Raw genomic sequence first — 27351 nt, 5'->3', positions numbered from 1 at the left:
CATTAGGATTATGTAAGAAACAGCATTATCCTGAGAACAAACCCTCCTTCAGAGTAAACTTTCTGGTAAACTTCATGAAAACGGAAGCCAGCGATACTGGAGTGAAATGGAAAGATAGATGGCTTATAAAAACAGATGATTTGGGGTATGGCTGGTTAACTGGTGAGTTCTGTTAAAGAGGTCAAGACAATCGGAGGGAAGATAGTATTAGTCTGTATTAGAAAAGTTTGCTGCTCAGAAAAAGATAAAACAGTATATTTTTTCTTCATATATTCACAAATCTATTTTGCAAACAACCATCTGTCTATTTCCAAGAATGAATAATTTATATAAAAAAATAAATTGTATTAAAATCACCAATTCCATTTGTTTTACCAGCTATGCATTTTAAAAAAAATCAATTCAGTAAAATATCCATAAATTATGAGATTTCATCCGTCTATTGGCTTTTTTTTTGTTTGTTTCTTTCCATATATTTCCTGTTCATATCTAATAGGACAGTCTCCTTTTATATTGCCAATGATAGTAATTCTTTAAAAATCTATTTCTAAAAATAAAGAAAAAAGTTTAAAAATAAATTGCATTATCGCAAAGAAATTTATGTTGCCAAACAGAAATTTAGTTTAACATTTAAAATCTTTATAAAAGATAAACAAATCCTGATTTTCCCTTTATTTTATCATAATTGAAAAATGAAATCACTTAACATGACCACTTGATACATAATTTCCTTAAAACTTCTCTATGGTGAAACAAAGCTCTATTTAAAGAGTGTCTATAACATTTATAACACTCATGACAATTTCAAACCAACTAGCATTAGCATAGCTTCAAATTACTATCAGTTGTGGCTATTTTTAGAAAAAAGGTACAAAGCTTACTATGGCCCAGCATACTAGAAAAACTTAATTTTACATTGTCATAGAGTTCAAGAAGTGACATTATAGTGTGAAGACACTATAAATTGCCATTTCTTTCTCGTAAGTCTCTTAAAAACAGGCTGCAAAAATATTCAGTACCTCATATATATTAACTAACAAAAATATTTCCATTGACTACCTTTTGCCCAGAGTGATTAAGGACCAAAAAATAGAATTCTTGTTGCTTTATTATCTGATAAACTGCTAGTAAGCTCCCGTTAGAAGTTCTTTAGACATTACACCAAGTCATCTTGGTCTTCTGATCATATATATATATCCATATATATATATATATCCATATATATATATATGTATTTTTTCAAGTAAAGAAATGTTTAACAGATGTAAACTATTTATTGAATATTTGCCACCAAATATTGTTAAATACATTATCTTGCAGCATATCGCTTTCAAGTTAAAATGTCAAACAAACACCAATATTTACAATTCTTTTAAGGAATGTTATATAATGACACATTAAGGCGTAAATTCTTTTGGCTTATAATTCTTAAAAGAATGATAATAGCAAAAGTGATGCAAAATCTTCAGTGTGAGATTATGATTAAGCTACATTTTACAAAAATATGGTGTAAGATGGCAATAATCCCATTCAACATCCTGGATTAGATCCCTTCAGGAGGGACTGATAATTTATACAGTCAAACTTTAAAATTTACAGATAAAGGCAGTCCAATACTGCCACTGAGAAGTACATCTCTTAACATATACAACTTTCAGGCCACAGTTTTGAAGGTCTGAAGTATCAAGTTGGTTTGATGAATTAGTCGGTTGGCACTTATGAACACATTTATTGCCCTGTTAAAAAAAAAAAAAAGCATTAATTGTATCCAAAAAAATCATCCTTTAAAAATATTATACTTGATGCCATCTACTAACAGTAGCAAGGAAATCATTTTAGGGAAAAAAAAAAGGGGGGGGGAAGTTAGTACTGAGGACCATATGTTTTATACCAGCTTGGAATTGAATGGGCCTGCATCATTTGAAACTATCTAGGAATTACTGCCCCCTAGTGGTTCCGACTGGCAATAAGGTGCTGGTGGGCTGCTAATGATAGGTGGTGCCTCAACAACCAGATTTCACGAGGTTGAACAAATAACTGGCCAAGGGGATTCAAATGCAGTCTCCAGCTCTGGTTTCATATCAGTTACCAAAATAATATCTGCTCCAGTATTACACGCAGCCCTAAAGTCTCTATATCAATGGATATAATAAATACTTAAGAAAAAGTTAACTACTTCACATTTGATTTATCCCAATCTCTCTTACCTTCTTTCAAAAACAAAAAACCAAACAAAAAACTACTGAGAATTCTAAACTACTTTTAGAATAAATCTACTTTTAAAACAAAATAACCATGTGGTTTAAATATTTAAGAGCTGACAATATATAAAAATATGTTCTTAAAAAATTCCTTTCTGCTGCACACATTTATCCTACCAGCCCATCTTCATGTGACTGGAAGAATGATGCCCTAGTCCCACTGTGTGGTCTTATCAGTTTCTCAGTATCATAGCTAAAACTTGTATCTTCATCCTAGACATTTCTCAAAAACGAGGGACCAGAGAGAATTAGTCGCATGAATGCAAATTCATCCCCCTACTGGAGGATGGCTCATAGAACAGGCTCTATTAACAGTTTTCAGTTTCAAGAAAACAGGTACAAAAATAAAATAAAAAATAATGCCACATTATTCATATACAAATAATTATAAAGAAGCTACTGAATGGAGAAAAAGTCATAGCAGGGAGCCTGAATAATCCATATGCAGAGTACATACCTTCAGATTAATGAAAATTAGGCTCTAAAGGAATTTCTACCTTTCGATGTACTTATTCCACGACAGTTCTTAATTAGAATCAGAAATAATGATCCCATCATTTAAATTATTCTTTTGATGCGTTTTGGTTATTTTGGCTTAGCAGTGGAGACCAAGAAAGGACAGATCTAAGTTTATTTTCAGAACACACCTGCAAGCTTATTAAACTAAGTCATCAAGGAGCATCTCCCCTAGACTATCTGAAGAGTAACAAAACCATTAATAAAATGTAGCTCAATATCTTAATTCATAATATAAATGTAAGATTTCAGCCTATTTGAACTGTTAAAAATAACTGAAAATTAACAGACAATTCTAATGTATTTTTATTATTTTTAAATATTATTATAATATAATGTTTGACATGGATATAGGGATCTTTAAACTTCAATGGCAGGAGAAAATGTTATAGGTCCCTGTCAATGATATATGAAATAATTACTATTGAGATTGTTTTTCTGACTTTAAGCACTGTCAGAAAATGGTCTTGTCCACAGAATTTCTAGTATTCTATTTGAGATACAAAGAACTCTCTATAAGGTACAATGCTACAGGAGACATGGCCTCTCCATCAGCTTGTACTTTATATGTACTTACGTAAACTGTGTACGTAAAAACACAAAGTTTTTTGGTTTTCTTGAGTGTTCTATAGGTAATTGTATGTAAACTTAAAAACAACATCCAATTTACCTTTTCAGTATGCTACTTATCTTACAGAACAGTGAAAGCCTTCCTCCTTCCAAAGAGTGGGTCACAAACTGTAGTACTTTTAAATCACCTAGAATACTTTTTATAAGACTTAAACCCTGGTCCCACTCCAAGCGACCAGTATCAGAACCTCTGAAGTTGGGACCAAGGCACTGGAATTTTAAAAAACTGAACCAAAGTGATTCTAATGTGCAAATGGGATTGAGAATCACAGCTTTAACTTTAGTTCTCAACAGACCTGGCTAAATATCAGTATTATCTGGAAACTTCTTAGAAATGCAAATTCTTTGGGCACCTGGGTGGCTCAGCCAGTTGAATATCCGACTCTTGATTTTAGCTCAGGTCATTATCTCAGGATCCTGAGACCTAGTTGAGCTCCACAGGCAGAATGCATGAGATTTTTTCTCTCTGCCCCTCCCCCAGTTCACATGCTCTCCCCCCCTCCCTCTCTCTCTCAAATAAAAAAAAAAAAAAACAAAAAGAGAAATGCAAATTCTTGGGCCCACCCTAGACCTCCAGAATGGAGGGGGGGGGGCTCCAAAAGCAATTATATGTACATGTGTAAAATGTCTATTTTGTTCTTTAATAAGCCCTCCAGGTGATTCTGATTCTCCTCCAGTTGGAGAAGCACAGCTTCGGGGGCTGGTAGAGTAGGCCAGTAAGCCAAACCTCACTTCCCAGGTTTCTGTACAGCCTGCAAGCTAAGAATACTTTTATATATTTAAATGACAAAAAAAAAGGAATATTATTTACGTGAAAATCAAATAAAATTCAAATTTCAGTGTCTATTAAAAGAGTTTTATTAGAACATGGCCATAATGTCACTTGTTTCCATACTATGACTGCTTTTGCACCACAACAGCAGAGTGAAGTAGGCAGTTCCGACAAGCCCACCAAATCAAATTATTTGCCATGAGGCCTATTTCAGGAAAAGTCTGCCAACCTCTGCTCTAGACTAGTTATGGCTAGATTATCAACCAACAGTCTATCTTAGTTACTAGTTAAGTAAGAACAATATAGTAAAAGGGTTTATATGGTTTTAGTATTATACAAAATCACATAATTTAATTTAAAAAAGGGATGATAAATGACAATACTTACTTGCCATCTTTAAAATAGGTTTTCAGAGTATCACTGAAGCTTTTGGAGTACTTTACAAATTCTTTCTTTTGGTGTTCAAGTGCCTACAGACATCAAAAAGAGTAAGAAAAAATATTAAGTAAGAAAAGAGAAATATCACAAAAACCAAAATCAAAGACAAGAGATTACACAGAATACAGGATGGACTTTATATTACAAATTAGAATTTTTAGAAATATTTACTTAAACGTATTTTAATTCAAGGACAAAACCAGTGGTTAATGATACAAAGCTATTTTGAATAATCAAACCATCTTAATATTTAATTCAATAAAACAACTAAGGATAAATCAACATCTAGGGTGGCAGCTTATATAAGGCTTCTACTAAACTTACCCTGCGGTTCTGGTATTGATACTTCTTGAAAACATTATTCACTGTATCAAGAAGTTCTTTTATTGCACTAGCTATATCCCTGTTGGATAAGAAAAAAAGAATCTTCTTAAAATCAGTTATATTTAGAAGAGGGGTGTATATATTTTTTTCTTCTTTTTTTTTTTTTTAAGGATTACTAATCACACTGTTAATTACCACACTAACAATGCACCAAGCCCAAACATCTGACTAGTTGGCTGGATGGAGTTTTTTAGCCTGTACCCTTCTGTGATCCTGACTTCTCTTGCACTGCTGACCAAACGTTCTACAACTAGCTTCAAACTTCCCAAATCAGTAACATGTCATTCAGCATTACTTACTCAAATTTGTAAGAATTACCTCTGCTTATCTTTCCTAGCTATGATTTTTCCTTTCTCTGATGTAGCTGAATTCAAGCTACTATATTCTCTACTTTTTCTATCTCATGAACAATTATATGAAATTTTACTATTACACTTAACTCACTTCTTTTTTTTTTTTTTTAAAGATTTTATTCATTTATGCGACAGAGATAGAGACAGCCAGCAAGAGAGGGAACACAAGCAGGGGGAGTGGGAGAGGAAGAAGCAGGCTCATAGCGGAGGAGCCTGATATGGGGCTCGATCCCATAACGCCGGGATCACGCCCTGAGCCAAAGGCAGACGCTCAACCGCCGTGCCACCCAGGCGCCCCACACTTAACTCACTTCTGTATTCATCAGCACTTCAAGTTACATGCCTAATAGTTTTGATGTTTAAAATGAAATATTTCCTTCTCAGACATAGCTCTTCTAAGACACATCTACCTTCTAACAACTGCCTATACCCCTCTTCCAAAAACTTTGCTGTTGTTATTTCCTTTGGAAAATATATTTAAATTCCTGAGAGAGACAATATCAGAATATTTTTCTACCTTAACATTTTCAGCAATTATCTTTGGACTATATATGCATCAACACCTTCCCCCACCCCCGGCTTTTTAAAGATTTTATTTATTTGATAGAAAACAGGAAAGCACAAGCAGGGGGAGTGGCAGAGGGAGAAGGAGAAGCAGGTTCCCCGCTGAGCAGGGAGCCTGATGCGGGGCTTCATCCCAGGACCCTGGGATCATGACCTGAGCCGAAGGCAGTTGCTTAACCAACTGAGCCACCCAGGCGCCCCAACCTTCCTCCCCTTTTAACCAGATAAAGAGAAGAAATCAGTAATTCTCATGAATTGACTGTTCTTCCTAGCCATTAACCATTTTTCCCCCTAGAATTTTCTTATCTTTTGTATCTATGCTCTTTTCAATTTTCATCTTCTAACTGCATAGCAATTCTTTTGGTCAAACTGAACTTAAACTTTTGCTGTGCAAATGCAATGCAAGTGTGAATTATTAAGACCTAAATCTAAACTATCCCAAACATCATCTTTCATTACTTCTTAATCACAAATGTCAGATTTCAGTTATTTCATACCTAAAACATTTCAGCTTTACTAAAGAAAAAACCAAAAAACTCCGTATCCAGATTTCTGTGTGTATATGTGTGTTTCACAGCATATTTCTAGTAAATAAGTCTAAGAATTACAAATATCCTAAGATATACAGGATTTGGGTATAAAAAGTATTTTAGCCTATTCTGAAATAGTAATGACATTTATATTAAATATTTTAATAAATAATTACTTATTACCTCCTGTATGTCCAACATTGGTATTGGGCTGAACATTAAAATATTAGATTAAAATAGGACAATGAATGTTACATAGAAATGGTATCTGCCCACTCATTTTTTTCTCCTTTGCCTCTAGTTTAGGGACAGCAGTTTTAACTTACATTAACTGCTCCTTTCATTTATGGTTTCAAGTAAGCTGACTCCTGTATTGCTGTGATGTGCATAAATTCACCACTGCTTAACAAAATGATGTCATAAGACCATGACACGAGAAAAACTACAATTTCAACAAATAAATATTTGGAAGGTACTTCAAATCCACAATGAGCCCATTTAAAGCAGAACATAATGGAGCAAACTACAGTGATCAAACAGTGAGGTATTTATACATAACTACTTTGTAGAATACTTGAATACTTTGCTTTAAAAAAGGGATTATAAAAATGTGCTTTTAGGGTCAATCGACAAGACGAACATATGCTCCATGTACAATGATAATGGCTAGATTCCACAGATCAAAAGAGCAGATCAAAAGACCTGAAAAGAAAAAAAAAAAAAAAAGGGCAAAAAAAAAAAAAAGGCAAGAGTTTTCTGAATGGTACCCCAGACTTACTAATGAATATTGGGAATCTGTCTGTACTTTAAAAGAAAACTTAAAAAATAAGTCCCCCAGGTGATTTTGCTGATAACCAAATTTGGAAACCCATGTTTGGGAACCTAGAGCCTAGTACTAAGGTTTGATCTATCATTGGCCACAGAGCTTTATAAAGAACTCTATAGAATGACCCATGCTGTTTATCCCTAGGCCTGGCATTCTCTAAAAACAATCTGTGGCAATTTACATCAAATATTACATCATCTGTATGTACACAGAACAGTATTTTTATTTAAGGCGCTAGGGTTTGCACCAGGGAAGCTAAATTATATTAGTAACTAAGGGTTTGTTTCCTACAAGAGAAAATAATCAGCACCAAAAAATACTCCAGACAATTAGACCAAGAATGGGAGAAAACCGGAGGGTAAAATAACTACAGTGTAATTATAAACAGTCTGGAGTTAAGTGAGTCTGTGACAAGCGACATACAGTATGGGTATAGAACAGAATTTTAGCAATTTACAGTTTTTAGTGTGGCAACTTTGGGGAAACATACACTCCAAAGAGAAGACAACAGGCATCAGACGAAATGCAAACATACATCTTATCAAAACATGGCAATGTTTGTAAGCCAAATTTATATAACATATATTTATGTGAACATTCTAAAGGATGAAAATTCCTATGCTGTGTGTTTAGTTAGGTCTAGACTGGACATCTCTGGAAAAGCTACTCTGAAGCCATCAGGAAAACTAAACTCTGGTGAAATTTAGCACATGAATATGCAAATACATATTATAAGAGTAAGTAGATATAAATGCATGGCTTTCTGGTTTATTTAGTTACAAGTCTCTCTACTAGTCATCCATTAGAAAGTATCAGACCTAAAAAAAAAAACCCTATGAATTAAATTTATTAAACATTTGCATAAGCTTAAATGTAGTCAAACAGAAACATTCATTAATCAAAAGAACTTTTAAGATCACAGAGAAAAGGGGGAAAGAAAACCCTTATTTCACAAAGCTAGTATGTGCTGTGAGCACATACCAGGTTTGTGTGAGGCCCTGTATGTACGTCCTTTCTCTCAATTCTTAAAGTGTTACCCTCATCTTCATAGGCAGAAACTAGAATAACAGAAGCTAAGCAACTTATCCAGGGTCACACAGCTAAATGCAGGAATGGAAATTCAACCTAGGTCTGCTAACATACACAAAAATACCTGGATATTTGTTAGCTGACAGGAATCTTTTTCTACTTAATATAACCTATGAAATCACACATAGTACTTGGAATAGTTAGTATTTGATACATGTTTCTTGAAAAATACTGCTAAAACGAATGAAGAAGATAACTACCTTAAGTACAAAAAAGTAAAATATTTTAAAGAAAAAAACACACAGTACGTTGTGCCTGAAGGATAAGCCATTTTTTATTCAGGTGCAATTTTATCTACTAATTTATTAAACAATTAACCATGGGGACAATATGTATCAAAATGTGTCAGTACGTATCAGTGATACAAATAATTACACCTTACCTATGTTAATTTATACATGGTCTCATAAATATATATTATCAACAAACTTTCCAGGGTCAATTATATCTCCTAAAATGGTTAAGATATAAATTTTAATTGCCAATACTCTTGATTCACCTGTGTGGAGTACACTCCAGAAAACAGAACTGAGGTATTACTACTGCCCCATAAATGAAAGACAAGCCCCTAATTCAGCCTCTGTCAATGACTACTACGGACAAGGCTCTTTGGCTCCTGACCTCAACTTCCTTATGATTAAAATGTGGCTGTTTATACAGTGTTTTCAAACCTATCTGTCTAAAGCCACAATGAGTTCAGCAGAGATGCCTTGCGGACTCCCCCCGAGGGGTAAGACATGTCAAAGTAGCAGGATGAGGGCTCTGGGCCTACCGTATTTACCCCAGCTTCACCACAACACTCTTCTCTCTCTTACCTACTGGCATTCTATATTAAGATATCTTTTATTGCACCTCTTCCAGACAGCTCAGACTTTTTTCAATCACCAAGTTAAACCAGCACTATTCATCTCAGATTGGGAAGCAGCAGAGTAGACCATAGAGTCTGTCTGGATTCGAACCCAGATCTACCAACTTACCAGCTCTGTGACCTTGGAAAAGTTACTTAATTTCTTCACCCATTATAGCATTGTTATAGTAAGTTAACATATGTAAAATGCTTAAAAAAGGACCGAGAACGTAATTCTAAGTGACTACTATTATTAAGAAGGCATTCATTCAATAAACCTCTCCTTCAATGACCTGAGGCAAAAATTTGCTGAAAATATTATTTTAAAATGTCAGATCGTCATAGAGAGGTAGCACAGATCATAAACAAATGTACAATCATCAAAACAAATTAAAATCTTAAATTATTTGAAAATTCTAAAAAGTTGTTTAAGCAACTGTGTGCTTCTGATAATTGGCAATTTATCCTTTTATGAGCTAAACATGTTTACTTTATATTAGACTAAAAATAAAAATCCATAAACAGTTGACTATCTTCTTTTTTCACATATTAAAAATAATTAAAGGAAGCTGAGGCTTTCCTAGCAAGGTAAAATATTTACCTTGGGATTTGTTCCCTGTGACATGAATTTTAGCTAGGCAATGAAAAGTCTTTTTCATACTTTCAGGTTCTCAATTAGAAGACCTAAAAGAGGAGGGTCCCTCCTTAATAGCTGGGTTGTGTACCCATCACAAACCATTGCTTTCTACAATGGGATACTCTGCCCCCTATACCACTCAAAACAGGTGCCCAAACTAGCTAAAACAGCATTTTACAATGTCAATTACAAAAAAAAAATGCTGTTTCCAAGAGATGAAATCCAAGATGAATTTACTAAAAGTGAACCTCTTTCCATTCTTTAAAGATACCAAGTACGATGATGCAGCCTCTTTCAGAAAACAATAACAAAACCGATGCTAAATCTTTCCTTTTCAGCAATTTCTACTTGTGGTTTCACCAAAAGGTTGTATTGACAGTACCGCTCTAATTATTCTAAATTTTCTTCATATTATATCCAGTCAGGCTGAAGAAAATTGAAACTCTTTACTCACCCAAAAATTATATTTGGATTTTTCCCTCACTTTCCCACCCTCTCAACCCCTGAGGAGAGTGCCCCTGGTTTGAGAACCACTGCTCAAGGATGACCTTTTTTGCTGCTGCTCACCAGTCAGCCCCCGGCCCCCTGTGTATTCTCGGTCTTATTTAACCTGTATCCCAAAGGTAAGGACTTGGAGGTTTACAATTTGGCCAATATTTAAAAATGCTATTCAAGCCTGAGAGTACATTACTCATTCTAATGACTTATGCTATTTCTGAAACAAAAATAATACTACTGGTATCCTTTGTAACCAATACAATAATTTATCCAATTTCTCTATTTTAATCTGACATTTACATTTTTGCATTATTTTTGCAGTCTACACTACATTCCAATTTATGTACATTTCATTCAGTTTTCATATTAACATTCTAAAAAATATTATCACATTCTAAAGCCAAATACCACAGCTTAGAGGTTAATAATCAAAATACAGCATTAAAAAATTTCAAGTCTGATTTCAAATTAAGATTTCAAATTAATATTAATATCGTACCAAAATAAAACACCTAGAATGAGTGGTTCCTTTGAAGTACTTTCAAGAAAAGGAGAACCAAAGCTAAAAGTTGCTTACTTGATTGTCTGCAGAAACCTCACTCTGTCATTGATCTCATCTGGGATCTTACTGAGAATTTGTTTAAGTGCTCGTGCCTTTTCATTTAGGTCCTGGAATTCTGGCTCTGGTCGTTCAATCATATACTCTGATAAAATAAATACATAATAAAAACCATCATGCAACTCCCTGTCAAATTCAAGTCTATGAATTCCCAACATTGGTTAAAGATGTGGCGGGAGAAGAGAAAGGGAAAGGAAAGGAAAGACAAGGTTGCAAGGCAGAATTCATTAAAGTTCAACTTAGTTCAGAAATAATATTATGGCTCTCCCCAAGTATCGGAAGATGAAAAACTAAACATTTTCAATTTGGGATAAACGGACACTCCATAAAATCTTAAAACAAACAAATAAAAGATAGGCTCAATCAAATTTATCAGGTTTCTGAAGCTATATTTCATAAGGAAACCTTGACGTAATGACATTCATAACAAATAAAAGGACAATATATATCTGTCAAGGGGGAAGAGGAGTTTAATAAAAACCTCTATACTGAATATGTAATGGGCTCATGGTATCAAAACCCAAACAACCTCTAATATCCTTAGCACATTCTTGAAATCTCAAATCAAAACACAAAATAATTACACAGATTTTTCCCCCATTATCACCACAATAACAACAGTTAGAAAGGGGAGGAGTAAGGCAGGGGCAGAAGAGCTATTTGTCAAATAATGACTTGGAGGAAGTGCTTTTCAACAACTGTAAGAAAATTAAACAAGGCTCTGACTACCTTCTACATCATCAGCTGCCATTCGAAGAAGGGACTCTGTAAAGTTAACTTCTACACTTTTTTTCTCTAAAATTTTCATAATGATGTCTTGTGTGAGTCCTGGATTTTCTTTTTCAGCCTATAAGGAAGAGAAAGCTAGTTTTAAGATACAGAAGCTCAATCAGCACTTTTTTTTTTTTTTTGCTCTTTCAGCCATTTCTTTTTATTTGCAGTTTGTGTTCAATGCAAATCAATTCCATAACATGAGAAGTTACTATGAATCAAAGCATAAATACACAAACACAATATACAACCCAAACCAGATGTACAGCATTCAGGTATGAAACAAAATGCAGTGCTCATTCACACACACAGTAGCATGAGATCTGTTGGATATGGTTGTTCTTGGGTAGGTTCCTAAAGATGGGAAAAATGACTTTGGTTATCAAGACTACTGTGGCCGTATTAGATACTGGAACATCCAAGCACCAGTGTGTGACCATGTGAACAAAAGACCTTAAGAGTATCTATTTTTAAAAAGCTTTCTGTGCATTGAGGCAGTTGTAAAAAGATTTACTTTCCAGAATAAAGTCCACTTTAGGCTTAGAACCAGGTTCTAACTATCTAAAAATATTGACTAACAGAAGTGTTCCAAATGTGGCTATTCTGATTCAGAGTTTAAAAAAAAAAAAGGTATTTACAGAAAGAGTACAAAAGTTTTTCCGAATGTAATGTAAGCTTCCAGCCTTCACTTCCCCAATACTCAAAATTGAGTTACAATTTTGGCTCCTGCATGTATTTTGCCTTTTTAATTTCAAGATTTGTCAATTTTACCTTCAAAACAGATCATTTTTTAAATTATAAAAAGTATTCAACATATGCAGAAATAAAAAGCACTTTGAAATTAGCTGAGGTCAATGTTCTACTCTTTGGAATCAGTTTAGCTAAATGAATCTGGCACTCTTGTTGAATAGGAATAAGTGATCAGTATTATAAACAAAAGGTACTCATTATGCTTCAATTGGGGGGTCGATTCCAATCCATCACTGCCCCGGCACATGTCAATTACTGTATAAAAAATCAAACGCAATGTCAAATCCAAAGCTTTAGAGGAAAGAGTTCAGTTCCCAAGAAACAGTGATAGCTTAACAAGGTAGAACTTTTATCTAGAGTACATAGGCATTAAGTTAGCGGCAGAAACAATGCACTGAGGATTTACAGTAACACCTGGAAATTCCTTCTAATGTATACATAATAAATAGAATCAGGGAAGCTTTTCGTATTAACTGTTTTACGGCCTTAAAAGATTTAATGAACCAAATATGAAAACTGAATCTGTTTACATCCCATCTTTTATATCTAGGTGAGATAAAATTTATTCTCATTGTCAAGGTAAAATTTTACAAGTCCGTATTTCTTAAGCCACATTTAAAGAAATTATCTCTTAACTAATTATGGATGTTGTCTCTTCATCTTGTACATGAAACTCCAGTAGAATTAACAGACATTCATCATCTAGTCAAACCCTTCACATGTTCTTCAAACCAATCAAATTTGGGAACCTTAACATTTTCTGTGTCAATAAAATAAGGTGTAGAATTAGCAGGTTCAATGAAGACTTTTTTTGCTTGTCACGCTGGATGTCTAGACACCATTTGGATTGGGTTTAGAAGATTGGGAAGTATAGATGTTTCTTGGCCTGAGTCTTTTAACAGTAGAGATGCAGAAGGGAGAACAAGATCACGAAGAGACTGGCTGTTGACCGCAGAGCCAGCTGCTGTGGTGGTGGTATTAGGTGGATTTGGGGTAGTCAACTACTCTGGGAGGAAGAGTTACTTGAAAGTGTTACAACAGCTGTTTGATTTGAATAAATCTGCACGGGTAGGAGCAGCGCCAGAAGCAGTAGGCCCCAGTCCAAGCCTGGCCACCATTGCTCAGCCCATGTCTGCTCCTTCAGTGTCAGTGCGCGACGCATCTCATTGGATGCGGGGTGAATGGAGAACTGTTGGCTGGCGCAGGAACTGTTCCTGGCACAGGAAAGGTGCCTCAATCAGCATTTTAAAGCCAAAACTTAATTGTTTAGAACCTGCTGGGCCCTTCTTAGAGTAATCAATTTATGACGGCAGAAATCTCTGTAAAATAGATGTGGTGATGGCATTCACTTATGTTTTGTCGGAGCTTATGCGTTGGTGACTTATTACAGCCATGGTCCCATTTGCCATTTGAACACAAAGTACTTAACATTTCCTATTTCTCCTCTACACTCACTTGCAATCAAACTAGTAACAAAAAAAGAAATAAAGATTATATATATTTTGGTAATCCTTCAATTACTCTGTTCAGTAGTTTAAATACACTAAAGAAAAATTTTTAGCTTCTTTTTCATTAGTTAATATTTCAACTTGAGGATCAAGCAATAACTCATCTTACCACATTTTGCAGATTCTTTGCATTTAAATGAACAGGATGTCAGGAAAAACAAAAATGAAACAAAAGATGGGATTTCTTTTGTGGGTTTTATTTAAGCTATATAATCCTTTACTTTTCCATATAATGATTTTCATTTCCTATTTTACTTCTGAAGCAAAAATATTTCCTTTTGTAGCAAGAGTAACTTATAGAACATCATTTAATCCTTTTGCTACCTCCTGAGCTTGTTTCACTGATGAGTTTGCATTAGTTCTATGTTACTTACACTCACTAGGGCACTAAAATCTAGCCATCTCAAGACTAAACATAGAAAGCTCTGAGTTTACTAAAGTTAATTTTCAGATTTGGGTTTTACCCAGTAATTCTGCCCCATTTTATTATTTTTAAAAATTTTGTAATGACACTCTAAGTTCATTTCTTTTAGGATGACTGCCAATTTTCATCATTATGCTGATGATTTCCTATCTTTTTTGCCCAATATTAAACAGCAAATAGAAACACAATTCATGATCCTAATCAGACAGCAATCTATTTGCTTCCATATGTGTCAACCACATTTAACCTCTGCCTTTCAATTCCATTCTGGTATCACTGCAGATCCAGTTTTCTTCTGTTCCTACTGCTCTTTCCATTATAACATCTTGTTTCTCATTAGGCTTCAATATCAAAAACTGAAAGGTTATGGAATGGGAAAAGAAAATATTCACATTTATCTCAATCCTGGGATCATTTTCACTGCTGTCATATGCTATTCAAGGAAATCATTTTGATAGATGATTAATAACAATAAAGTGTATTCTACCAAATTCCATTTCCTCTATAACCTGTTTTGATTTTTCCTTCCATGAATATATATTTAAGATAGAATCTATTTTTAAAAAATAAGAGATGACTTTAAAGGAAAAGTAGTACAAACATGGGTTAAGATGGTGTCAACATTATTAATTTGGTGACCTTCCACAAAACTATATACACTATTTAGATAAGCTAGTATTTGATAAAGTGGTTTATCTTCTTTCCCTAAGTAGCATTAAATTACCTATATAATGCATTACTTTACGAGGTAGGGGAATACTCTCCATGTGCTTACAAAATATGCCAGCAGAAAAATGCTCTCTCTCTGATTAAGTTATAATAAATTGCCAAAATCATTAAATGCTGAAACCTGAGAATAAAGTTTTCAACACCAAGTTGGTGTGGAGCCCCAAACTGCCAAAACTGGAGCACTACAGAAATTTAACAGAGGTCTCTAACTTTCTCAATTTACAAGTGTTCTTAGTGCTAAGAAAATAGTGGCTATGTATTGAGTAGTTAGGTTCAAATAACTTAGTAAGTACTTGTGTCCTAACAACTGTCCTTAAAAAATACACAAATTGGAAGAAAAACATTTTATTTCATTCTTAAATAACCATGATTACTTATTAATGAGATGCATTCACCTGTTGGGCACTACACAATTTCTCAAATGTTGGAATTAGACTGAATCCTCCCATCCTCATTTCCTATTGGACACTGATCTTCTTGTGGTACTTACTTTTTATCACAGCAATGGCCAAAATTCTAACTTCACAAAAATAATGACATCACTGAAAGGAATATAGCCCAATCTAGTATGTTGAAATTGCACCTAGCTACCTCAAGCTAGCATAGTTCACACACTATCAGATGTTTAGTATCGTTGTGTTCTTTAAAGTTTTAAAATAATTCATGGCACTCTTCTGAGTTTGCTGTGGGACCCCAGGGTGCCTCGGCACCTAGCTTGGGAAAAACTGTGTTAGTATCTTCTGGGTGAAATCCTAATTAAGTTCTCCTTCCTTTTCATTTTAAAAGCCTTACATTACCCAATTCCTCTGATTGACAAAATAAATAGATCTGTGCTTAAATTGGAGACTTTTAACTATCTATTCCTTCAGGTTTTCTCCCAGAATACAACCTTAATTCTGTGGGGATCCAATTTTTATGAAGAATCCAACTGTGAGAGAAAACTATCCCCCAAAGGCAGTAATATCCACTCTCATGATTCAGCGATTCTCAAAGCACAACCTATCAGAACTTTCCAGAGGAGAAAAGAATCAAAGAGAATAGGTATCTTAAAAGATAATATTCATTAGCATTTTATCTTGGGGAAAGAAAACAATTTTAATCCTTTTTCTCATGATAATAAGAATAAATATTAAACCTTGATAAATGACACTTGTGGTCAAAGAACTGGAAATATGCACATATATTTTAGGGATATATGGGTGGGTAAGGCATTTATTTTATTTATTTATTTTTTGAGAAAGAAAGTATGAGGGGAAGAAGGAAAGGGAGAAGCAGACTCCCCGCTGAGCAGGAAGCCTGATGCAGGGCTTGATCCCAGGACCCCGGAATCATGACCTGAGCTGAAGGCAGATGCTTAACCAACTGAGCCACCCACGCACCCCTGGGTGAGGCTTTTAAAATCTTTTTTCAAAAAGTTGTAGTTTCAAAAACACAAAAATCTTCATCTTTTAAATGCATACCTTTTAACTCCATTTGAAATTTAACAAATTAAATATGATAATAAAAATAAATCAATGCAAAACTGACTAATTTGTTTTTCTCTCAAAATAACTTCCACTTTCCCCAACTGACAATCAGTGCCATGGATAATAAAATTTATCCATACGTTAAACCAGATCATAGCCACATACTTTAAACATATTGTTTGCTTTTAAATTGTACTTTAGTGTTAAAACATCAGATTATATGTAAGGATATTTATAAGAAAAAGCTTAAAGAAATTCATTATTTTATCTCTTTTAGAAATGACACTGAGGAAATCATCTACTACCTCAGACAGAGTCCTCCTTATGATGATCCACGGAAGAAATTTCTCTCGTTCTTGATATCAGAAAAGCTAAAAAACTGACTTTTCCTTATTAATACTATATTGTGCAACAGGTCATCTTTCCTTCCTTTCTTTGGCCACAAAGAAAATAGTCGGCAAGTTAGCTTAAAATAGTTTCCATCATGCCTCCCTAATAGCCAAATAAATATGCCATTCTAGAGCCATACTGAAGCTCAAAGAAAAAAGAAAAAAAAATTGATGGTGTTGCTTCATTCATTCTCTTCATTAACCCAGTGATTTGTCAGAACATATTTTAATTAAGCTACTACATATGTATACATAGGGACTGCATTTTAGAGTATTAATCACATCAAAATAGTTCTAATACAATACACACAATGTAAATTATCGTGGTGAGGTAAGAGAGATGTCTAGTGACATTACCTCTGCTAGCAGTGAAGAGTGGTATCAATAAACTACCTTTGCCATAAAAAGAATTCAAGCTTGATGGATTTATAGTTTTAATCCAATAAAACTTAATTATGAATTTATTCCAGATTTAAACATTAAAATACTTTACCTGAAATATAAGTTATTTTAGCTATTGATGGGAACAAACACACAACAAGTAAATAAAAATTGAAGTTTTGGGCACCCTGATATGGACTGGGAAAGAAAGGGGTATGGATAAAGTTTTATATGAAAGAATGCACCCAGGGTGTAGAATAGGGCTATCTAATAGAAATGTAACACAAGCAACAAATATCATTCATTCTAATTTTAAATTCTCTAGTGGCCATGTTACAAAAGTAAAAAGAAATACGTGAAATCATTTCAAGAGTACATCCAAAATATTGTCATTTCAACACGTAATTAATAAAAAATACTAATACTGAGTTATTTTACATTCTTCTTATAGTAAATATTCAAAATCTGGTGTGTATTTTATACTTGGGAGTACAACTCAATTTGAACTGGCCATATTTTTAAAGTACTCAAGAGCAACACGTGCCTAGTATTTATCCAACAGTTCAGGTCTAGAGACAACAAAAAAGTTCACTCTGAGTGACGTGGCTGTTATGTTTGCAAAGTGCCCTTAATCTGACCCCCACACAGGTCTTGTTTTCCCATCAAAAATACTGTTTTATACTTATGTTCTATAAGTAAGCAATATGAAAAACATCTTTTTGAATTATAATTTTACAAAAATTTTTAAGTCAAATAACAGAAAAAGAAATTCAAAAATATACCCTAAAGATAAAGAGAAAAGACGCCAAAGAAGTCAGTTCCAAAGCACAAAGTGACAAAAAGATGAATGCTAAGGAAACAGCACTTGTTTCAATTCACTTTGGGGAAGTGTTTTAAGCTTTACGGAGTACACTAAAACAGATGTCAGACAGCCAAAGAGGTTTTCACTAAAAAGAAATAAGGTGGCAATTATCACATGGTATCCAGATTTATATACAACATACATTTTAATCATCATAATAAATTACGTGCACCTCACCTTAATGAAAGCTGCTCTCAGTGTCTGAGCTGCAGACAGGTTTACTCGTTCTAGCTGCAATATAAATTTTAAAACTCTATTAATATCAATTTCCTTAGAAAAAGCACATTTCTGATATTCCATTCTATAGTAATAACACTGATACAGCCATCATTTGATCAACAGAAATACTGGCTAATGATTCTAAATCACCTTAATTCTTCAAATACACAGGTCATCTAAAATTTTCATTAGAAACCATGAGAAATTAAGGGACGTATGAGTTATTTTTATTTTTATTTATTTTTTTTAAAGATTTTATTTATTTATTTGACAGAGATAGAGACAGCCAGTGAGAGAGGGAACACAAGCAGGGGGAGTGGGAGAGGAAGAAGCAGGCTCATAGCAGAAGAGCCTGATGTGGGGCTTGATCCCATAACGCCGGGATCACGCCCTGAGCCGAAGGCAGACGCTTAACCGCTGTGCCACCCAGGCGCCCCGATGAGTTCTTATTTTTAAAAACAAGACACACTCTACCTTAAAAGTAGATTTAAGATAAGCACAGAATGAAAAATAATATCAATATCAATGTGCTATAGAAAGAATAAGCACATTTTCTTCAATTATTAAAAATTATTAAAAACAGGGTTCAAGATCAACTCTCAGTGCTCTGCTGCAAGTATAGAGCAAACTGGATGTGCACTGAATAGAAAATGATCAACACCAAGAAAACATTTATTATTTAAGATTCTTTGTACTCATTACCTTATTCCTTTTTAATTATTTTACAGTACTTCAGCCAGGGATTAAGCTGAGGTTAGTCTATTTTATTAATTAGCAAACAGCACTGACAAAAGGTTTGATACTAAATAAATACTGCAGATCATCTGTCCTCTATATTATCTGGATTAAAAAAAGGTTACCCAAAATGCTGAATCAAAAGTTCAATACCAAAGCTTTTAATTTTAATATCAAATATGTGAGGTTTATAATTTTGAAAGATACATGTCCTTATTATATACTTAACAATTCATTTTTCAATGAGCCAAAAAAGACATACAATTCCATTAAAAAAATGCCATTTGTTGAAGAGTTAACTGCTAGGCTTAAAATACACCTTCAGTTAAATTCATATTTTTTTTTAATCCCTAAAGATTGGGCTAATTAACTCAACAAAACTCAATATATATATATTTTTTTTGTTGGGGACAATACTGAATGTTCAAAAATAATGCTAACTTTTATAGGATTTTTATGCAAGTGGAATCTTTTTACAAAAATCTTATAAACAAATCATATTCGCAATAAATATTCCTTTCAATCCCTCAAGGCAATAAATTTAAGTTTTCCTTTATAAACAACATATCTACAAATCCAGTAAAATCTAACATTGCTTTAGTAGATAAAAGGGAAGACACAAGAGAACCAGGTAGGCAAATACAGCAAAAAAGCAACTACGTAAGTTTATAAAATTAATGAAAATATGCTGCCACAAATGAAAATTTTCTTTTTCCATGGAATTCATTTAATTGTAAGGAATCCTATTTAAGATTAAAATAATAATACAGCTCTTCTGATCTCAAGTTGTGTAAGGGAGGGAGAGGCAGACAGACAGGATGAATGTTCCCATTCTGATAGGAACCATTTCCTTATTTGGGTTTACACCACACTCTGACCTCTTTCAACAAGTCTGAGTCAGATGTGTACCTTCAAGTTTCAGCATTATTAACTCATTCTGTACTGCCCTGACTGGTATGTGAAAGGGTCAAGGCAAATAAAAGAGGCCCAGAAGAGTCAGCGAAGAACTAATAAAATTAGCCAGACAGACATCAGATTTCTAGATTAAGTTTACTTATACGTGTATCTTAGAAAAGAAAGGGAAAGGTCAGGCATATACTAAATCAAATCTGTGAGCTGTGAAGCACTTCAACCAGAACTCTGTGGGAGTCATGCTGGGATACATTATATACCCACACATCTTGCAATAAACCCCTAGGCTTCATTACTCATATGATATCCCCATTGCCCAGGGAGTACCAGGCATACAGGCATCTATATACTTTTTGAATTGAACTTAATCTCTCATCCATAAATTTATCTAAATTGTTCGTGAATCTATAATTTTCAGCTAATACTTAGCAAGATATGTTTTTATCTTCCCTAATAAAAAGTACTTCCCTTTTAGATCTTTCACTTGTGATAGATGATTGGATGATAAAATCATGTTCACCTTACTTTTCATGACGGTATAAGGTTCTGACAGTATCCTAGTAACAGTTATCATTTACTTAGCACCTATAATGAACTTTGTTATGTATTTTTATAGAGAGCATCTCATCCTCACAATCTGTAACTAGCTATCATCATCTCTATTTTATAGACGCAAAAATTCAGTTTGCATAAATTTACCCAATGTTCAATAGCTACTATGTACAGAGGCAGGATTCATAACAAATCTGTCTGAAAACCTGTGCACAAGCCACTTAATGCTATCCTGCCTCCCTGAATTCACCGTTTCCAGACTGGCATCCACTCTCTCACTGAATCTCTTCAACTACTTAAGAACTAACAAATTCTTGAGTTTCTACCATGTGCAAGAAAGTCAGTGTGAGAGATACAAAGAAATAGATTATAGTCCTGGAACCCAAGATCAAGTTAAGTAAGCAGCTACATGGAACTGGTGGGATCACTATCAGCTGAAGTAGAAAAAAAAAGTCTTTATAAAGGTGAGATCTGTGAGGAATGCAGCCTCTTAAAATCACCTTCCTTGGTCACTTGCCCACTTATGGGTTTCTTCAGGGTTGGTAACATATGGGAGTAAAATTTTTATGTAAGTTTGGAACAGAAAAAATTTCCATTTTGCTTCCAATACTTCCACTAATTAGTCCAGTAATTTTTTTTAGCTTTTGAGATAACAGTTGTTGGCTAGGGTATCTTTAAAAAGCCAATGCAATCATTTCTTAGTAGTAACTGGTTCTGAATTCAAAGGAGGAGGGAACATATGATTATACCTTGCCTTAATGGATATCTGGACAAGGAGGGGCTTTCCTCAGGTCTCAGCCATCTAGGAATTCCATGTCACCAGTAAAAGGGTAAAGGAAAAAAAGAGAATAAGCACAAGAGAACAGGGCAACTAATCTCATTTCATCAAAAAGATAAGGAAATGCCTCCTGAAGTCCCAGCTAGAGGGAAATGATAGTCTGGGTGAACCTAACAGCCGGGCTCTCACCCCAACCTCACATTCTGCCTCCTCTGTTTTGTAAGCTCCTCCTGTAATTTATTCTTGATAGGTACTGAGAGCACTATTAACTGCAAACTTGTCAAATTTAACTCTCTATAATGTTTATAAAAATATTTCAAAAGCTTACACATAATTTTGATTCCCTAGAGAGTGCATTTATTGCATTGGTCCCTCCAAAGGTATCAGTTCATTCCTATACTTATTTTCTAGTTATCAAGCCCATCTCTTACACCTGTAATTAAAAAAAAAAAATCCATTTAACTCTTTGGTTACTCAAGTTTTATAGGTCTTGCATAAAATCTTTTGAAAGCATTCTTTCTTTTTTTAAGGTCAAAATAATCAAGGCTAGTTGGTTCTAAATTCTCTACAAATTTTGCTTCCTCAAAATCAGGCATGATTTCTCCATACTGACATCCTTCTCCCCTCCCCACAAAAACTATTGATCCTATTCTTTAAAAGGAATTTCAAACAGGGCCAAGACACAAGAAAAAGAGGCGCCTGGGTGGCTCAGCTAGTTAAGCATCCAACTTGATTTTGGCTCAGGTCATGATCTCAGGGTCCTGGGATGGAGCCCCTAGGAGAGCTTGGCTCCCCACTTAGGAGGGAGTCTGCTTGCCCCTCTCTCTATGCTCTTCCCCCTGCTCACATGCTTGCTCTCTCGAGCGCATGCACTCTCTCTCTCTTAAATAAATAGATGAATCTTAAAAAAAAAAAAAAAGACACAAGAATAAAAGGTACATCTCTTATGACTCAAATGAAAATGAGGTGAGTCAGGTCAAAAAAAAAAAAAAAAGCTAGAATGTAAACAGAAAGACTCAAGAGGCCACCTATTAACTTTTGTGCTGCCACAGAGGAGACAAATGCAGTCATGTGTTTTATACATATTAAATGCAGTAACTTTTTCTAAAATAATCCATTTCTGGGGTTGCCAAGTTGTCCAGCAAAAATGGTAAGCAGAGCCACCTATTATAAAAATGTTTCATTAAAAATTGCCTTTGAGAATGTAAAACTCTAAGGAATGATCACAATTTTATCAGAAAACTGGACGAAGACTTCTGAATAACAGCTCTAACACTTAACTACATGCCTGGTACTATTCTCAGTACTACTATATATTAAGTCATTTATTTCACAGAGTTATGAGAAATAAGTATATTACTGTTTGTCATCAGTTTATAAACAAGGAAGGAAAGAGAAGACTACATAGCCTAGAATAAGGGGCAGAGAAGTAATTCTTATGCAAGATACTAACTAATCACCTCTGGTTGGTGGGACTGCAGGTAAAACTCATGCCTTTACTATGAAGAAGTATGTTTACTATGCCCCAGGTTTAGGGTTTGATTTTTTTTCTTTCAATTAAAAAAAGGGATAGTTAGGTAATGTGAATTGGAGAAGTATTCGCAGATTTCATCTGCTTACTGAAAAAATTAAGAGTTGCATATTCTGCTGCGTTGGTAGAAATAGCTGTGTTGGATGCATCTGAATAGATTAATTACTTATTCAGAGTACCATTTTTGTGTGATTTATAAACAAGCATAAAAACCCTTGGTGATCTAAAATTCATATTTGGTTGCAAAATTGTTTATTCCTATCTCAAAACACAATACATATTTCTTCAGAAATTATACTTCACCTTAAAACAATTCCTCTAAAAAGTCATAGGAAATGATGATACATGGTGCATATTTTCCCGGAATGAAGAACTGAACTATACCTCTCTCCTCCTCCATACACAATCAGAAGAAAGTAATACAGTACATGAGAACCTGATCTAAGACTTGTCATGAGGCTTTTATAAACTCGTTATTCCATAAGGTAACCAGGAGACCTATTTCACAGTACATTTACAACACATGCAATACACTTGTACTCTGAACTCTGCAACAGCTGATTAAATAAGAAGCCTACTCCTTCCCCAGCTGTCTTGGCATAGCTTCATTAAGTTTAGCAAGCATCAAACTCCCAGAATGCCATAGATAACATTGCTTTGTGAGCAGGAGTAATAGTACTAAAATTTCCCAGGTGTAAGGATGCCCTACTATCTAAAATCTGTTCTACAAAATGACTTTCAGACTACCATTGTTACTACTATGGATATAATGTTACGGTGAGGATGCATAAGCTTTTTTAGCTCTTCCAATAATACACTGTGGAAAAAATTAAGTGTATCATTCAGCTCCAAAGTTAAACATTTATCCCTACTCCAGTACTATTTTCTGTAAGATTAATTTGACAATCATTTTATCTTTAAATCTGCATAGCAGAGAAAAACAGAGCCAAACTAAATTTTAATTTCCCCATTAGTAGATCTGTAGAAAAATCTATGTTTGAACTACAGTCAAATATTTTTTTTAAATATTTTATTTATTCATTCGACAGAGAGAGAGATAGCCAGTGAGAGAGGGAGCACAAGCAGGGGGAGTGGGAGAGGAAGAAGCAGGCTCCCAGTGGAAGAGCCTGACTTGGGGCTCGATCCTGGAACGCCAGGATCACGCCCTGAGCTAAAGGCAGACGCCTAACAACGGAGCCACCCAGGCGCCCCTACAGTCAAATATTAATGTTTAACTGATTAGGTATCTTATTTTAGATGTTATATTAATACACTGGAATGTCAGACAAAAATGCTAGTATTTTATGCCTTTCAACCAAACACTTCACATTTGAAGGCACAATTATTTTATTCCATTCCTACATCAAGTCCCAGATTTCATCTGTATAAGAGGAGACCTACTACCACTATTCCTAAAAACCTGTTATTTCTGAACACTTGTTTTTAAGTAACATGACCGAAATAATTTTTATAAAAAGCTTGATACCATGATGTTAGATCATAAATTCGAGAAATAGACCCTAACAATCTGATACAGTATCTCTCAGTCTGCTACATCTAACCATTTCATTTTCAAATTCAGTTCTAACAATTAATTCTTGAACCAACTATGAAACATTTGGCAACATGTTCTAATTCTGGCCCATTAACCCACATATTTTTTAGATATCACCTGGCAAAAATCATTGCCTTTATTTCTAGAAGAGATTTACCATCCATTCACAGCCATTTCTTTTTCTTTCAAATTAATTTTTCTTACACATGAATAAATTAGAAAAGATATCTCAGTATTAATCCCAATAGTTCATTTCATCAGACTCTCATATCCTATATAACTATTTTCCAAAGTCAAGATTCAAATAAAATCCATTTTCCTTATGTAAGAAAAGATCACTCTAATTGTTAGGCAAAAAAAACTTCTCTCACTCCACTTCACTAACTAGAGGATCAAACAGAAGCTCTGCAATGTAAACTGCTCTTCCTTCAAGTACAGACTGAAAATACTAGATAAATACAGAAATGCCGCATACAGCTTGGCCCAAGAGCCCACAAGGGTAGCTAGCTATACAGACCCAAAAAGAGGGAGCACCTCCAGGTAGAACTGCCATAATGGTTCTTGACGTCCCTGAGAAGTTAAACACTAATCATCAACATACGTTACTTAATAGTTTCAGTGACTGTCTTACCTCATACCTGGTACGATGATAATTAAATAATGTATTTGCAAGATGTTTAAGAACATAGTTAGCTCCCTATGGTTCTTAAGAAGCGGTATAATGCCTTTTTCTTTTCCACATCTCTGGACTCTAGCAGACTACTCAGCAAATAAATGGCTGACGTTTAGTTAATATTTACTAAACAGAACCGAAGCACTTGCTTCCAACAGTAACTGTAGTCTTGTAATGAATGGGTACATATTAGAACAAAATGGTGGAATTGATTACTGGAGTGTTGGCTATACCTGCCAGAGATAGGTAGACCTAAAACAGTGCCTCCAATGCTACCATATTAGTAAAACAGGGACAGGTTTTTCAAAAGATGCCTCCTATTGCTTCCTCTTTAGTAACAAAATTTCTAAATTTCCCAACCTCCTTTGCAGCTAGGCGCAGTCATAAGACTAAGTTCTTGCCAATGAGATGTAAATGGAAGTCTTGTATAGGACTTTCAAAAAGGTTACTGGAAGGAAGCTGAATTGGCTGGAAGCAACAAGCCACCCTTCTATTCCATTTTTTTGTGCCTTCCAGACAACAACTTAGGACATGATGAATGGCGATTCAGCAGCTATCCCACGTGCTGAGGTGACCTTGATAACAGAAAGTAAGCACTAGGATACCGAGTCATAAAAACGCTAGCACTGAACTGCTTACCGCCACAATTTTTATGCAAGAGAAATAACTTTTATCCAAGCCACTGTTTTTGAGCTTTCTTTTATGGTCACCAAACCTAATAACACTATTTGATAGCATCTAGAATTTTAAAATGTATGTCTGAAATGCAACTAGGTCTGTGATTTCCAAGTTGAAGAGGATGAATCACTCTCTACTGTCCCCAAGACTTAAGACCACATATGCATCAAATACATTATTATTAAACCTAATAATGTGGGAGAAAGGGCTTTGAAATCCAGAATCTTACTCTAATACAGATACTTTACAAAAGGAATAAAAAGTCATTGGAAATAGTGAGGGTTTCCAAGTTACAGCAGGAACAATAAGGTCAATGGTGTTGATAGCTTTATAATTATATAGCAAAACAAACAAAAAGAGCCTAATTAAACATACCAAAAGGCTAAGGCTGAAGCCACTGAATTTGAAATCTTAGATTTTAGTTCTAGGTAATTTCAGGAACACCATTTCACATATTAGGAACTCACTTCACCATTAAAAGGAGGGGAGTGATTAAATTATTTCTAAGGAATTTCCAGCTCTAATTCTCTAACACCTCAGCATTTTAACATTAAAAGAAAAACTGAAAATGTATTAAGTCCTAGAAAATTCCTCAAATATAAAAGCAAATGCCTCTTCTCTAGAAACTAAAGCAATGATATCTTCCACTTATCAGTAAAAATATGTTTTGTCTCTACTGACTAGAATTCATCAGGGTATTTTTATGCCTGCTCTTCTGACTACCTAAAATGTGCTCATCCCGAACTCAACTGTCTGTTATTTATCTTTCAATCTTAACATATATATCTCATCTTCAATGAGGCTGGTGCTGACCCCTAAAGCAGGTCCTACCTGCTATTTTATTGGACATACCGTTTTTTGTAACTTCACAGCACTTACCACAACTTCCCATTTATATAATTACTTGTAGTCTTTTGTTCAATGTCTGTCTCTCCCTCTATAATGAAACCTCCACATGGGAAGAAATATATCTAGGTTCCCCCCTCCCCACTGTTTTACGTCCAGTCCTAGTACAATGCCTAACACACAGATGAAATTCATTTACGTATTTGTTATATGAAGGAACAAACAAACAAACAGAATTAGGCAGGCAACAAGAACTGAAGAGATCAAATGAGGAAATGTTTACCCACTTACCTCATTAAACACAGGATACATGACTGCATAGAGGGGCATAGAAACCATGGAAGTGGTCTCAGCTTCATTCTTCATCTCTTCCATTGTCATCCTCATTCAAAAGCCAACTACAGTAGAAAAAGCAGTGCTAAAATGCAGAGGAATCTTCATTCACTGCAGTATTTCTTCTCTTTTTTTGTGATAAAAGAATAGGGCACAAAATATATACTGACCTGGTTAAAAGGGAAGAAAGAACAGAGATTTACTATATTAAGGGAAAACTACACAGCAATAACTTTTTTTTCCCAGTGTCTCTCTTATGAACAGCTGATTTGTTAATATATCTTACTTGTGAAGG

At 34.5% G+C, this 27351-nt stretch overlaps 1 protein-coding gene across 1 annotated transcript in view; it reads right to left on the bottom strand.

Annotated features, from left to right (window-relative positions):
• Nucleotides 1–657: 657 nt before the first annotated feature.
• PDCD10 (programmed cell death 10) overlaps nt 658–27351 on the bottom strand; it is a 44052-nt gene continuing 17358 nt past the window's right edge. The window contains exons 2-8 of the mRNA XM_002917421.4: nt 27015–27226; nt 18422–18475; nt 11694–11811; nt 10923–11049; nt 4942–5020; nt 4567–4649; nt 658–1736 (exon numbers count right to left, since the gene is read on the bottom strand). Coding sequence (XP_002917467.1) covers nt 1655–1736; nt 4567–4649; nt 4942–5020; nt 10923–11049; nt 11694–11811; nt 18422–18475; nt 27015–27110 — 639 coding nt within the window. The 5' untranslated portion in view covers nt 27111–27226 and the 3' untranslated portion in view covers nt 658–1654. The remainder of the gene's footprint in view (nt 1737–4566; nt 4650–4941; nt 5021–10922; nt 11050–11693; nt 11812–18421; nt 18476–27014; nt 27227–27351) is intronic.

The sequence above is a fragment of the Ailuropoda melanoleuca genome, chromosome 1 (assembly GCF_002007445.2).
Source record: "Ailuropoda melanoleuca isolate Jingjing chromosome 1, ASM200744v2, whole genome shotgun sequence".
In the NCBI taxonomy this organism is placed as follows: domain Eukaryota; kingdom Metazoa; phylum Chordata; class Mammalia; order Carnivora; family Ursidae; genus Ailuropoda; species Ailuropoda melanoleuca.
Note: the sequence above shows the minus strand (reverse complement) of the source record. Positions and strands in the feature narration are given on the sequence as shown.